Source organism: Zonotrichia leucophrys, chromosome 17 (assembly GCF_028769735.1).
Source record: "Zonotrichia leucophrys gambelii isolate GWCS_2022_RI chromosome 17, RI_Zleu_2.0, whole genome shotgun sequence".
NCBI lineage: Eukaryota > Metazoa > Chordata > Aves > Passeriformes > Passerellidae > Zonotrichia > Zonotrichia leucophrys.
This window is the reverse complement of record NC_088186.1, coordinates 9,965,779-9,978,282: the sequence shown is the minus strand read 5'-3', so window position 1 is coordinate 9,978,282 and position 12,504 is coordinate 9,965,779. Positions and strand designations below refer to the sequence as shown.

At 48.0% G+C, this 12,504-nt stretch overlaps 1 protein-coding gene across 2 annotated transcripts in view; it reads left to right on the top strand.

The window, feature by feature from the left end:
• PNPLA7 (patatin like phospholipase domain containing 7) overlaps positions 1 to 12,504 on the top strand; it is a 137,214-nt gene that overhangs the window by 82,339 nt on the left and 42,371 nt on the right. For both annotated transcript variants that reach the window (XM_064728109.1, XM_064728107.1), the window contains exons 23-26: positions 3,405 to 3,468; positions 3,907 to 4,075; positions 5,149 to 5,331; positions 6,918 to 7,036. In XM_064728109.1, coding sequence (XP_064584179.1) covers positions 3,405 to 3,468; positions 3,907 to 4,075; positions 5,149 to 5,331; positions 6,918 to 7,036 — 535 coding nt within the window. The remainder of the gene's footprint in view (positions 1 to 3,404; positions 3,469 to 3,906; positions 4,076 to 5,148; positions 5,332 to 6,917; positions 7,037 to 12,504) is intronic.

Sequence of the window (12,504 nt, the reverse complement as noted above, 5' to 3'; positions counted from 1 at the left end):
CATATGTTGGTGTTCTTGGTCTCATTAATGGAGGGGTTTTAATGGCTGATTAATTGGGAGCCTGCTAGAAACTGGGAGTGCAGAGCAGATGGTTGGTATTTCTGAGACAAAACAAGTTGGTTCTGTTGGAAGCATCACCGTGTTCCGTGCTGGGGATGAGTGAAGGTCTGGGAATCTCTGTCCCGTGTCCCTGGCACGTGGAGGGATGGGGTGCTGGGCAGGCTCCTCCTGAGCTGGCACAGCCAGGCTCTGTCTGGGCACCCTTGTTTGTGTCCTGTTCTGTGAACTGCTGCTTTCCCACATCACAAGTGAGGTCTGGATATGATTTTTAAGTCTCTCTAATGTTGTCCACAGCCAAGGTGCCTCTGGCTGAAGGAGCACAAAGATCCAGCCCAGCCCTACAAACTCTGCCTCTCCCCTTGGATGAGAGCTGTTCTGGATGCAGTCTCTGGCTTTGATGGTGTTCCCCTGGAGCCTGGGCCCCAGAGCATCACCAGGGACTGGTGCTGCTGGATCTCAGTGCCCAGGGCAGGGGGTAACAGCAGAGGTGCCCACGCTGTTCCCTTGGTGTTGGCTCTCTTACTTGGCATTTTTATTGCATTCCTCAGCTCACTTGGCATCCCAGGCTGTTTGTCTTTGCCTGCTAATCTTCCACCACTGCCAGAAAGCTTTGTAAGCCACATATCCTGGAATACAATTTTAATCCACCTGTCTTTTCCATTTAACTGAGAACTCTGACATGTTAATGAACATTGATGATCACTGTGCTGCTGAATGCTTGCAAATTGCCCTGCACTCTGTCCCTTGCAGTTCTATCCTGTGCAGGGCCATCAATATTCCCTCTGGGACACCTCTCTTATCCCCTTGTGCCATTTCAGAGCCATACCAAGGCTGAACCAGGTGAACAGTGAGTTAGATAAAAGGATCTGCCAGTGTTAAAGATGTGGTGACAACCCCCTACACCCAGCACTGGGGCTGTTCCGTGCTGTGGGATGGCTCAAGGAGCTGCACAGGGAGGAGGGAAGGGCAGGCTAAACCCAGATCTGCTCATTCCCTCTCCTTGGGATTTCTTTCTTTTACAGGAACCAACTTCCAGAACTTTCATGGGAGGATGGGGAAGTCAAATTCCATTTTGAATCATCCTCCTCTCTCTCTGCTTTCTCACCAGCTTTATCTTTTGGTCTCTGCTTATGGGATATTTTTGTCCATTTTTGTTTGCTCTTCTTTGATAATCAGTGTAGCAAAGAGCAAATGTTATTTGGGTATTGGAAAGTACAAGATGGAAAATGGCACCTGGGAACTTCTTCAACTCTAAGAGTAAAGTCAATTAAAGCAGTGTGAAGCCTTTGCAGAAGGATTTGAGGACTGAGGGGGATATCTTGGTTTGAACAGACAGGTGTCTACTAAGAAAGGCAGGAGCCTCCCCTGAAATGGAAAATGTAAACCCCCTCCCTCTGAATTGTTATAATTTTGAAATTAAGGAGCTCTCAGACAAAGATATGGGAGTAGGAATAACAGTTCTTTACTAGGGAAATTAAAACAAAAATGCAGTAATACAAACAAAACAAAACATTGACAAAGTCAGAGCAGTCCCTGCCCCCTGTGTGTCAGGGAGGTGTCCCAGCCCCATCCATGGGGGCTCAGCCCTCCTGCAGTGCCAGCTGTGGCTCTGCTGCAGCAGGGATCCTGCACAAGGGGGGAGTTTTCCTCTGCAGCTCCAGGGCTGCTGCAGATGGGCCTGGGCTCCCTCTGGCCATGCAGGGCAGCAGAAAGCTGCTCCTCTGGCAATGCAGGGGGCAAAGGCTGCTGTGCTGTGCCAGGCTCAGATTGGATCCAGGTAGGAATGCTTGGCTCCTGCCCTGGGCGCAGCATCTCCCCATGGGATGCTGGAATGGGATCAGCCCTGCAGGGACACTCAGTGGCCATGGACAGCAGAGATCTCCTGGAGGGAGGGTTGGTGTGGGAGAGATAAAGAAACAACTGCCCATGGACAGCAGAGAACTGCCCAGCTCTGACAGATGGGGATAGAACACACAGCTCCAGCCACATCTTACATTTGTAACCTAGGACAGGGGAGATGAGTTGGCCCTGAAGGTCAGGACACCCAGTTCCAGATCTGTACCTGGGGGTTTTGCTTTTTGAACACAGAGATGTGAATTTGTGACCTTCTCCCATGTTGGTTGTTCACAGTTCCTTGATTTTTACTGAACACATTATAACCTTGCCTTGAGACTCCTCACATAATGAAGTGTTTTGTTATTTAGTACATAAATTTCAGTTCTGTTGTTAATGAAACAGTGAGGGATTGCACAATGAAAACATGAATAAAAAGCAACTGCTCTGTCATGTTTTGTAAATGTGAATTTCTCTCTCAGCAAGAGACAGGTAATATTTTCTCTAGGTGTGCAGTTATTCCCTGAAGTTTTCTTTTCTTTGCATTTTTTTAAATTTAGCTGCAGTCACTCTGCAACTTCTACCACATATGGCACGAATTGCTGCTGCATTAGAATTGCTAATAAGAAAATTAAATTAAAGTGCCTGCAAGAAGCTTTATGTACACCAAATCCATCTCAGATCTAAGGCTGTTGCCAGATGTGCCTGTGTCTGTAGTGGAGTCTGACTGTGCCCTTCAGATCTGGAAATGTTTTTGGGGTTCCTGTTGGCATGTTGGATAAGGAGTAGTAATGCTGCAGAGAGCTTGGGGATTCACCTGGGGAGGTGGTTCAATGCAGGATGAACAGGTTATGTATTTTGAAAGGTGGAGGAACAGCTTTTTTCTTTGGAAGCAGGATCCTGGCCTTCCTGTGGCTGGAAAGGTCTGTGCTGTTCTGAATGCTGAGCTGGTGAAGATGCAGCTGCAGTAGGAGCTGTCACCAGAACCAGGTTGGACAGGGCTTGGAGCAGCCTGGGCCTCTGGAAGGTGTCCTGCCCATGGAATGGGATGAACTTTAAGGTCCTTTCCAACTCAAACCATGCCATGGTTCTGTGATCCTACGTGACCCTGAGGAATGGGATAGCAGAGCTTGCAGGTTGTGACTAATGCAGTAACAGAGCTCTGGGAATAGGGAGAATTGGAAGATGTATTCCTAGAAAAGTGTGAGAATTTTTGTGAAGACTTTGTGCCAGCTCTGATCAATGCACTGATCCATCACTACCTTCAAAGCAAACTTTTGGAATCGAGTTCTTGGAATCAGAGAATGGTTTGGGTTGGAAGGGACCTTAAAATCCATCCCATTCCACCCCCTGCCATGGCCAGGGACACCTTCCACTATGCCAGGTTGCTCCAAGCCTGTCCAGCCTGGCCTTGGACACTTCCAGGGATGGGGCAGCCACAGCTGCTCTGGGCAGTTTTCTCCAGGAGCTCACATTGAGGTGTTTACAAGTGAATTTCCTTGTTCCCCCAGGTCCTGCCCTGCTGCTCACCAGTGACAACATCAAACAGCGCCTGGGCTCTGCTGCTCTCGACAGGTACCTGCCCTCAGCACTGCTCAGGGAAATGCAGAGACACTGGGCTTTTCTTATAAATACACAGAGCTTGGGAGCAAAATCCTGTCTTCTAACATACCCTGGGCCTTCTGCTTTGGGTTTTGGAGACAATAATGTTTCAGGAGTATTTCTGCAGGTGTGGGTGGGTTTTTCCCACAGTTACTTTCTCGCTTGTGAAATTGGAAAAGCTGAATTTCTCTGAGTGTGTTCATGCTTAGGGATGCTGTGGAAGTGAGGCATCACTGTATCCTCCTGCCTTGGTGTTTGTCTAATGGTGTAAATCCAGGACAAACAGAGGCAGCAGGCGCTGGGAGCAGATCCTGGCTGAGCAGGAAATGCCACTCTCTCCCTGTGTAAGATTCCCTCTCTTCTCATGGGAGCTGTGCTATTGAATTCTGTGTTTTCCTTGTGTGTCCCCAGCATCCACGAGTACAGACTGACCAGCTGGCTGGGCCAGCAGGAGGACATCCACAGGATTGTGCTGTACCAGGCTGACAGCACCCTGACCCCCTGGACCCAGCGCTGCATCCGCCAGGCCGACTGCATCCTCATCGTGGGGCTGGGGGACCAGGAGCCCACTGTGGGAGAGGTTGGGAGCTGCTCCTTCCCCTCCTGGCACTGGGAGCAGCCCAGCTCAAAGCAGCTTGATTCACAATCATCTATCTTCCTGGGTTTAACACCCAGTGAGGCATAAATAATGAAATATTCCTGAGACATGCCTGTTAGGAATAGCAAAAGAATTGCATGAGAATCCTCTGAGATGGCACGTTTTATGTAGGAGTACTTCCAGCAAAGTTCTTTTCCTCAAAAGAGTCATTTTGGCCAATGGTAAATCAAAAATTGCATTGAAGCTTTGTGTTTCTGCCCAGAATTTCTTTGGGCTTCCACACAGAGGGAGAAATTTTTTTCTGCCTGGATAAAATTCATGGTGTGTGCTTAGGAAAAAGTAGATCTAAATTGCAGTGCATGAATTATTTATTATATTTTATTACAGATCTTAAGCTGTAATTTTTTTCCCCTTACTATCTATTTTTATGATTTTATATTTTCTTACCAAAGTCTTCTGACCAGACAAAAATTCTTCAAGAAATTTTAAAAAGGAATCACAGGTGGGGTTTTTTAGGATGATGAAGTACTGAGTCTGACCTGCAGAGAGCCTGGGCTGGTCCCACGTGCAGCTTTCGTGTGTGTCCTGTTGTGTGGGCTCTTTCTGCATGGATGTGGGAGGCAGGAAGCACAGACAGAACAAGCTGCCAGCAGTTGCCTAAAACAACAGCAACAAAAAAATCAAAATCAGAAATGCAAAGAGGAACAAAAGTGGACTGATGGGAAAGGAAAGAAAAAAACACCGAATATTTGTGGGCTCGAGTCTGACTCGGGCAGCATCTCCCATTGCAGGAGCAGCTCCTGCCTGTGCTGTGCTTTTAATGGCCTGGTTTAAATCAAAAACATTCAGGTTTGAATCCTTGGCAGATTTTTGGCCTCTGTGTGCTGTGTAAGCCCAGAGTTAACAGCGTTGTTGTGTAAATCAGTCATGTCTGGGGGCTGTGACTGCAGAGCGGGATTCAGGTGGGAACAGGGGTGTGGGGTGTGTGTGGATGAATTTCACCCTGAGGCTGGAGCAGCCAGGACTCACTGTCCTTCCCCTGGGTGTCCCTGTAGCTGGAGAGGATGCTGGAGAACACGGCAGTGAGGGCCCAGAAGCAGCTGGTGCTGCTGCACAAGGAGGACGGGCCCCTCCCGTCCCGCACCGTCGAGTGGCTCAACATGAGGAGCTGGTGCTCTGCCCACCTGCACATCCACTGCCCACGCAGAGTCTTCTCCAAAAGGAGCCTGCCCAAGCTGGTAAGACATTCCTGCTTTGGTGCCTGCTCCCTGGCTGTCTTCTCATCTGTGTCTCAAAGGGGATCTGGGCTAATCATAGTCCACCATATTCTTACACATACAAATTTAACATTCTGCAAATCCTCTGAATTTTGCAAAGCCCAATCAGGATAATCTTTTTTTCAAAGGTAAATAGATAATTTCAAAGTCTTGGCCTGCCATAGTTAGCAATCTCAGTATAATTTGAGCTATCATCTCCATAATTGTAAAAACTGATTTTGGAGACCTGTAAGGAAGAAAAACCCATTCTGTTATTAACAAACCCATTCTATTATTAACAAAGGATCTTTCTCTGAGTCCCACTGAAATATGAGACCACACTCTTCAAATCTCTTTGGCCTCAGTTGGATTTAGGGAACAGAGATAAGGGGGCCAGGTTTTCTTGTGGATGCAGACTTGGCTTTTTGATATTCTGAAAGAGTAATCACTGTTTCAGAGTCCCAAGGAAAGTTGTGTACAGGCCATAGGAGAGTCCTTCTTGTTGGGAGCATCCCTGTGCTTCCCAAAGCTGTGCTAAACATGAGGCAGAGGCAGTCTGGGATGCTACCCAAGAACTTTAAATCCTTGTCAAGGAAGAGAAGAAGTGTGATGGTGTTTGCAGGACCAGGGAAGAGATGAGAATGTGACTCCATGTTTCAGAAGGCTGATTTATTATTTTATGATATATATATTATATTAAAAATAAATGATATATTAAAACTATAGTAAAAGAGTAGAAGAAAGGATTTTATCAGAAGGCTAGCAAAGAAGAACAAGAAGAATGGAATGATAACAAAATCCTGTTACTGACCAGTGAGTCTGAAACAGCCAAACTGTGATTGGCCATTAATTAGAAACAACCACATGAGACCAATCCCAGATGCACCTGTTGCATTCCACAGCAGCAGATAATCATTGTTTGCATTTTGTTCCTGAGGCCTCCCAGCTTCTCAGGAGGAAAAATCCTAAGGAAAGGATTTTTCATAAAACATGTCTGTGAGAAAGAAGTTCTAAAGGAAATTCTGTAGTACCCCCAGCAACTACAAAAGACTCAGAGAGGCCATTGGCCACTAGAACTGTTTGGGTGGTTCACAACCCTCTGTTCCTTTGAAGAAGAGCTGTAACAGAATCACTGACAGCTTCAGGCTGGAAAGGACCACTGGGAGCTCCTCCAGTCCCACCTCCCTGCTCAGCTGCAGCAGTCACTGGGATGGTGTCCAGACAGACCTGGAGAATCTCCAGTGAGGGAGATCTCAGAGCCTCTCTGGTCTCTGTCCAGTGCTCAGTGACTGCACAGGAAAGAAATTCTTCTTCCTGTCCGGGTGGAACTCCTGGGCATCACCTCCTGCCTGTTCCTCTGGTGCCATTGCTGGGCCTGGTCCCTGAACACAGGGACACACAGGGCTGAGGTCCCCTCTCAGCATTGTCTTCTCCATGCTGAGCAGCCCCAGCCCCACCAGCATTCCCTCACAAGAGAGAAGCTCCAATTTCATCTTTGCAGCATCTTTTAGCAGGCTGCTGCTGGCTGCCCTGCCCATGCAGTGACCGTGCCTGGCTCTCCTCTGCAGGTGGAGATGTATGAACGTGTGTTCCAGAAGGTTCCAGACCGTCACTCCGACTTCTCGCGCCTGGCCCGGGTCCTGACGGGCAACGCCATCGCGCTGGTGCTGGGCGGCGGAGGGGCCAGGTAGGGCATTGTCCTGGCCATTGTCCTGGGGCTCTGGGCATCCTGCAGGGCATCCTGGCTGGGCTGCAGGGCTCTGGGCATCCTGGCAGGGATTCAGGGGGCTCTGGGCATCCTGCAGGGCATCCTGGCAGGGCTGCACAGGGCTCTGGGCATGCTGGTTGGGCTCCACAAGCTCTGGGCATCCTGACAGGGCTCTGGGCATCCTGGCAGGGCTGCAGGAGCTCTGGGCACTCTGACAGGGCTCTGGGCATCCTGGGCTGGGCAAGGAGCCCCTGCCCATGGCATGATGTGGGACAGGAGGGGCTCTAAGGTCCCTCCCAACCCAAACCCCTCTAGGATTCTGTGCTGTGCATCCTCCAGATCTGAGAGCTGTCCCTGGGCTGGGGCAGATCCCTCAGGGTAACAGATCCTGGGACACCAGCACTGCTCTGCAGGCAGCATTTGGGGGAGGAGACACTGAGGAATGACACAAACTTAGCCTGCTGTGGGGGTTTGTGCAGAACTTCTGCAGAAGGAACATGAGTGTGACCTCTTGAGGCCTCTCATAATGGTTTAATACCGGGAGGTGACCAGGGCACCAAAGATGACGTTTCTTTCTCTTGGCCTACACTTTGGATTTTTTTCCCTTATGGATTCTTGTATTAGGAAATGGCTCACAGTATTTCAAAGCTCTTCAAAGTTTGAACAGTAAGAAGAATTATGTCCTCTAATGGAGAATGTTCTCATCTTTATAATCCTCCAAACCCCCAGGTACCCATACACTTTGACAGCCTTACCTTACAGGAAGGGTGTGTTTTTGCAGACACAAGGACAGGGTGTGTGCTGAGCACTCTGTTAGAATTCCATCTGAAACCCCAGTGAGCTTCAGAAATAAATTACTGCTGGCATTTTCTTTGGAATCCTTTTTTACTTGGAGAGTTTTTTGTTGAGACAGAATTGAGTCGCCCTTTGTCTCAAGCGAGCGCCGCCTTCGTTGTCTCCATCCCTGTGTTCTTGAAGCCCTGCTTTAAAGGAGTGCTTTGAAATAGAGCTCTCAGAAAAATAAACCCCCTAATTTGCACGCAGTCTGTCTGTTGAAGTGCACAGAAATATCACATTTCTGTCGTTGGGCCAGCGCGTGCTTCAGGGGAGCCTTGGCTGCAGGGAAGGCTGGAGCTCCTTTGTGCCAGCTCCTCCTGAGCAGTCACTGGGGCTGACACAGCCAGGGCTGCTTCCTCCAGTGCCTCACAGGTGCCTTCATCCTGCTCCCTTTCACAGCCCCTCACCTGGGCTGCTCTCAGGATTTCATTTCTGAGACAAGATCTGTCCTGTGGAGACACAAAGCAGAACAGCAGAGGGGAGCTTCTGTTTTATCTCAGTATCTCAGGAGGCTTCTCATCCACTGATAGCGTTTGTGCTTTGTTATTTGTTCCCAGCTGATATCTCTGCCTCTACCAGAGCCTGTGTCATGCTAAATATGTGCACTCCTGTACTGCTGGCAGCACATTTTGCTCCTTCCCTTCCTTCCTTCTCTAACATTGCTGTAATTTTTGCCAAACTATTTTTTTTGTTTCTTTTTTTATTCTACTACTTAATTTGCAAGCTCCCACCTGCAGGGGTGCAGGATCCCAGGTAAGGAGGAGCAGGGTCACTGTGTTGGTCCTGTGCTGTCCCTCTCTGCAAAGCTGCTCTGCTGCTGTGTTGGCTTTGGGGTCTCTGGATGCTCATCACCCATTCAGCAAGGAGCCATGGGCCATTAGCCATCACTCTGCTCATTTCTGCATCCTGAATGGGGAGGACTTGAAGAGGATTGAGGGCAGAGTGGATAAAAGGGATATTTAAATAAATGGGATGTTTCTTCCTTCTCTGAAACACTTTCTATGCCACAGACTGAGATGCTTGTTCAGGGGTTCCAGGCTGGCACAGGGATGGTGTGAGCGCTGTGTTTTCCCTGGGAAGGTACAGAATGCTGTTCTAGTCATTAAATAATCATCTAAATTGTGGTTAGATAAAGATTTTTCGAAGTGAGAATATAATTAAGACTGGGAAAAAGACAAAATTGCTCTTAACCATGTAAAGATTCAGAATTACTCTGAACCTCTGCCTTTGGAAGGGCAAAATAAATTCTTAGATTGCCCATTTCTACTAACAAGGGAATTTCAAGAGATTAGATTAGGTACTTAAAATCATCCTGTGGTTAAAGCACAGTCAGACTGAGAATGTCTTTGTGGGTCTGTGCACAGACTGTTGATGGCCTTTGGATAATAATTACATGAATATCCTCCCACCTTGCTCTCAGAGCAGGAACCATGCAGGTCACACAGGCAGGGAGAGGTGACAGTGACAGGGGCTGGCTGCTGGGTATTTGTTCAAGGCATTGTGTTCTGTGACTCCAGTAATATCAATTATTTAGTTGTTATTTTGGGAATGTTTGTCTGGCTTCCCAGTGACAGGTTTTAGCAAGAGCAGCTTCCCAGTAATTATCGTTGTGGTTTGTCATGACAAAAGGCTCATAGGAACTAAAGGTTTTCTTTCTCCTACCAGCATAAAAATAAAACAACTTGAAGTGATATGGTTCTAAAATTACAGTGCTTTGCTTTTGTTAAATGCTAACTTAATTTTAGATAGAAACCTTGTGGAGTTTGAGGGAAGGAAAGGGGATTTGGGCTTAGGAAATTAATACCTCTGAGGTGGAGTTGCAAGAATAATGACACAATGAGCCCTGCAACAAAGGCATAAACCTTCCATAAATAATTGTCCTGACCTTTAGCCCTCCCACATACAGCCCACCCCTTCTCTGGTTTGCTGTGGTTGTCTCAGCAAAGATGTTTGAAAACTAAAATTTCTAGGGAGTAAATAATTATTACAGAACTATCTGGGAATCCTTAAGGCTTTGGGAGAAGAATGTGTTGAGCTGTTCAGAATCACGGGGTATCCTGGGCTGGAAGGGACCCACAAGGATTTTTTACTGCTGTCCCTGCACATCCCACCCTGAGCATTTCAACCTCTCCTGAGGAGCTGCTGTCAAAGCATATTTATAGATATTTCACCAGGGCATCTTGTAATTTCTCTTCTTTCTGTTTAGTTTTCTCCTCAAACTTATTATCTCACCTCAGCACTTGATGTGTCAAGTAGCTGGGGTTTTTTTGCACACAGTTTTTTCTTGCTGACTCTACAGATGTGGCTCAGACCATTTCATTTTGGGCAGCTGGCTTATTTCAGCAACTTGTCCTTTCTGCCTTTCCTTTGTTTCCAGCTCTGGCCCTCTGGAAAGGGAAGATAAAAGCAGCAGTGTAGGAGAAGCAAATTCTGCCCTTTTTGTTATGGGATCTCTGTGTCTGATGAACATTCCTGTTGTCTCCTGTGTCTGTCTGTGCTGCTCAGCCTGTGCCACGTGCAGGGTGCTCACACTCCAGGCTCTGAGAGAGGGAAAAACAGGCAGCTGGTCACTCATGGGCTGCTGAGGAGCTCCTTAAAGCCTGGCTTTATCTTGCTATTCAGTGCCTTTACCCAGGGGTGAAGAGGCTGGGGGAGTCCCTGAGAGGCAGATCTCCATTGTTCTGCTCTCAGGAGATCACATTTGCCCTCTGCACGCTGGGTTTGACTCTGGGGTTGCAGGGAGAATAAACCACGGAGGATTTGCTGTGGCTGTGAGGTTTGGCTGCAGCTCCAGCTCACTCAGGCAACTTTGAGTAAAAACTTGTCAATCCTTCCTCCTGTCTCTGCCACAGACACTGATCTGCTCTGCAGGAAGGCACAAGGAATTTGTTTGTCCTGCCAAAGCCCTGGCACAGGCAGGATGGCAGAGCTGCATGCAGTGCCTGGAAGGGATGTACAGGTACAGGGGGGCAAGCAAGGAGCAGGTGGGATGTGGTGGATGCTCACATGCATCTCCAGGAGCTTCTGTGTGCAGGCTGAGCTCAGTGTGGCAGCATTACTTGGGAGGGTTTTGCCCCTTTGTGTTCTGAGCAATCAGGGCAGAAAAGAAATGATGCAAAGCTCCCAACACACCATAAGGAAAAACTTGCAACAGATTTTGAGAACTTGAGAAGATCATGTTCCTTTTCTGCCTGTTGGTGCTTTTAGCCTGGAAGTGTGGCTGGGAGGTGAGGAGCTCTTGCCTGGGAACAAACCCTGTGCTGCTTCCCCCGCTCCAGCCTGCTAAAAGAGGAATCAACTTTGGGATTGATGGCCTGATGTACCCATGTAAAACACTTTGAGGCAAGTTAGAGCTGTGCTGTGAGATGTGATATTCCTGCCCAGGTTGTCTGGGGAGCTCTGGGTGCCTTCAGCAGGCCCAGGGACTGGTGCTGCTGCTCCATGGCTGGTGACACAGCAGTTTAATTCCACAGCCAGCAGTGAAGTGCTGGCCGAGCTGGCAGGGTGCAGAAGCTGAATCTGCAGTATGCTCATGTGTGGAGTCAGAAATGATTAATGAAAACACCAGCAGGTTTTGGGGGTTGATTTGTTTTTCTGTTTGGTTTGTTATTCTAACATGGAGAGGAGCCTTAAAGCAAAACCCTTGTCATCCCATCTTGGTTGAGGGCAGCTGCTTCTTAATTCTGTCCTTTTCTTATACTAATTGGTAACAGGCAGGGTTTGGTGCTTAGCCTGTTACTTAGATGCTCAATGCCTCCTCCTTAATTGGATTTTGCCTTCTTAGCTCTGAGAAACTTTCACTTCTGCACTGCATGGTGCAGGTGTGGTGCTTGGCAAGAAGGTCACTGCAGGTAAAAGAAATTTCTTTCTTGTCTCCTGTGAAATTCTCATCAACTTTTTTTCCTGAGAAGAGTCATGAAGCCACTGTTCTTTCCCTTGCTTGAATTTGTTAAGGAAAAATTGACAAGCTGACAGAATTAATGAGCATTTAAATTCTCATCAGTGTAATGTGGTAATGTAACAGTGGTAATGACTGAGGAATGTGCTGCAAGGAAAGGAGGGTGGAAATAGCACCTCTGCCTTTTGGGGCTGTGTTTAGTTCTCCCAAGGTCAAGTGGCAGCATGGGAATGTTTTGCAGCATGGGTTTCTGTTTTCAGCCCTGCTGCTGTGGAGAAGAGCTGAGATCCCTTGTGCAATGTCATCTTCTGCTCCATGGTCCACAAAGGCAGAGAGAAACACAGGAGAGAAAACAGGGAAGGCTGCACAGAAAATATCAGAGCTTAGTGAGGGTTTTAGGGCCTAATAAAGGTGATGGCCCCTGGGTCAGGACCAAGGTTTGGCTCCAAGGGGTGGAGGGGGCTGCCTGGTGGGGCAGTGGTAGAACTGACACCTCATAGCCCAACTTCCAGTGAGATGCAACATCTGAGGAATAAAAAGCTGAAATTTGAGGTGGAAATGCTGCTCCAATGACAAAGTTCTGTCCTTGACATGGACAATTTGCTCCCATGGTGCTGACAGCTCCCTTCCCAGGCTGCAGCTCCTTTTCCTGCATCATGGTTATGAAACCCTGGGGTTCAGTCTTGGGCAGTAACAGAACCTCCTGGGGACT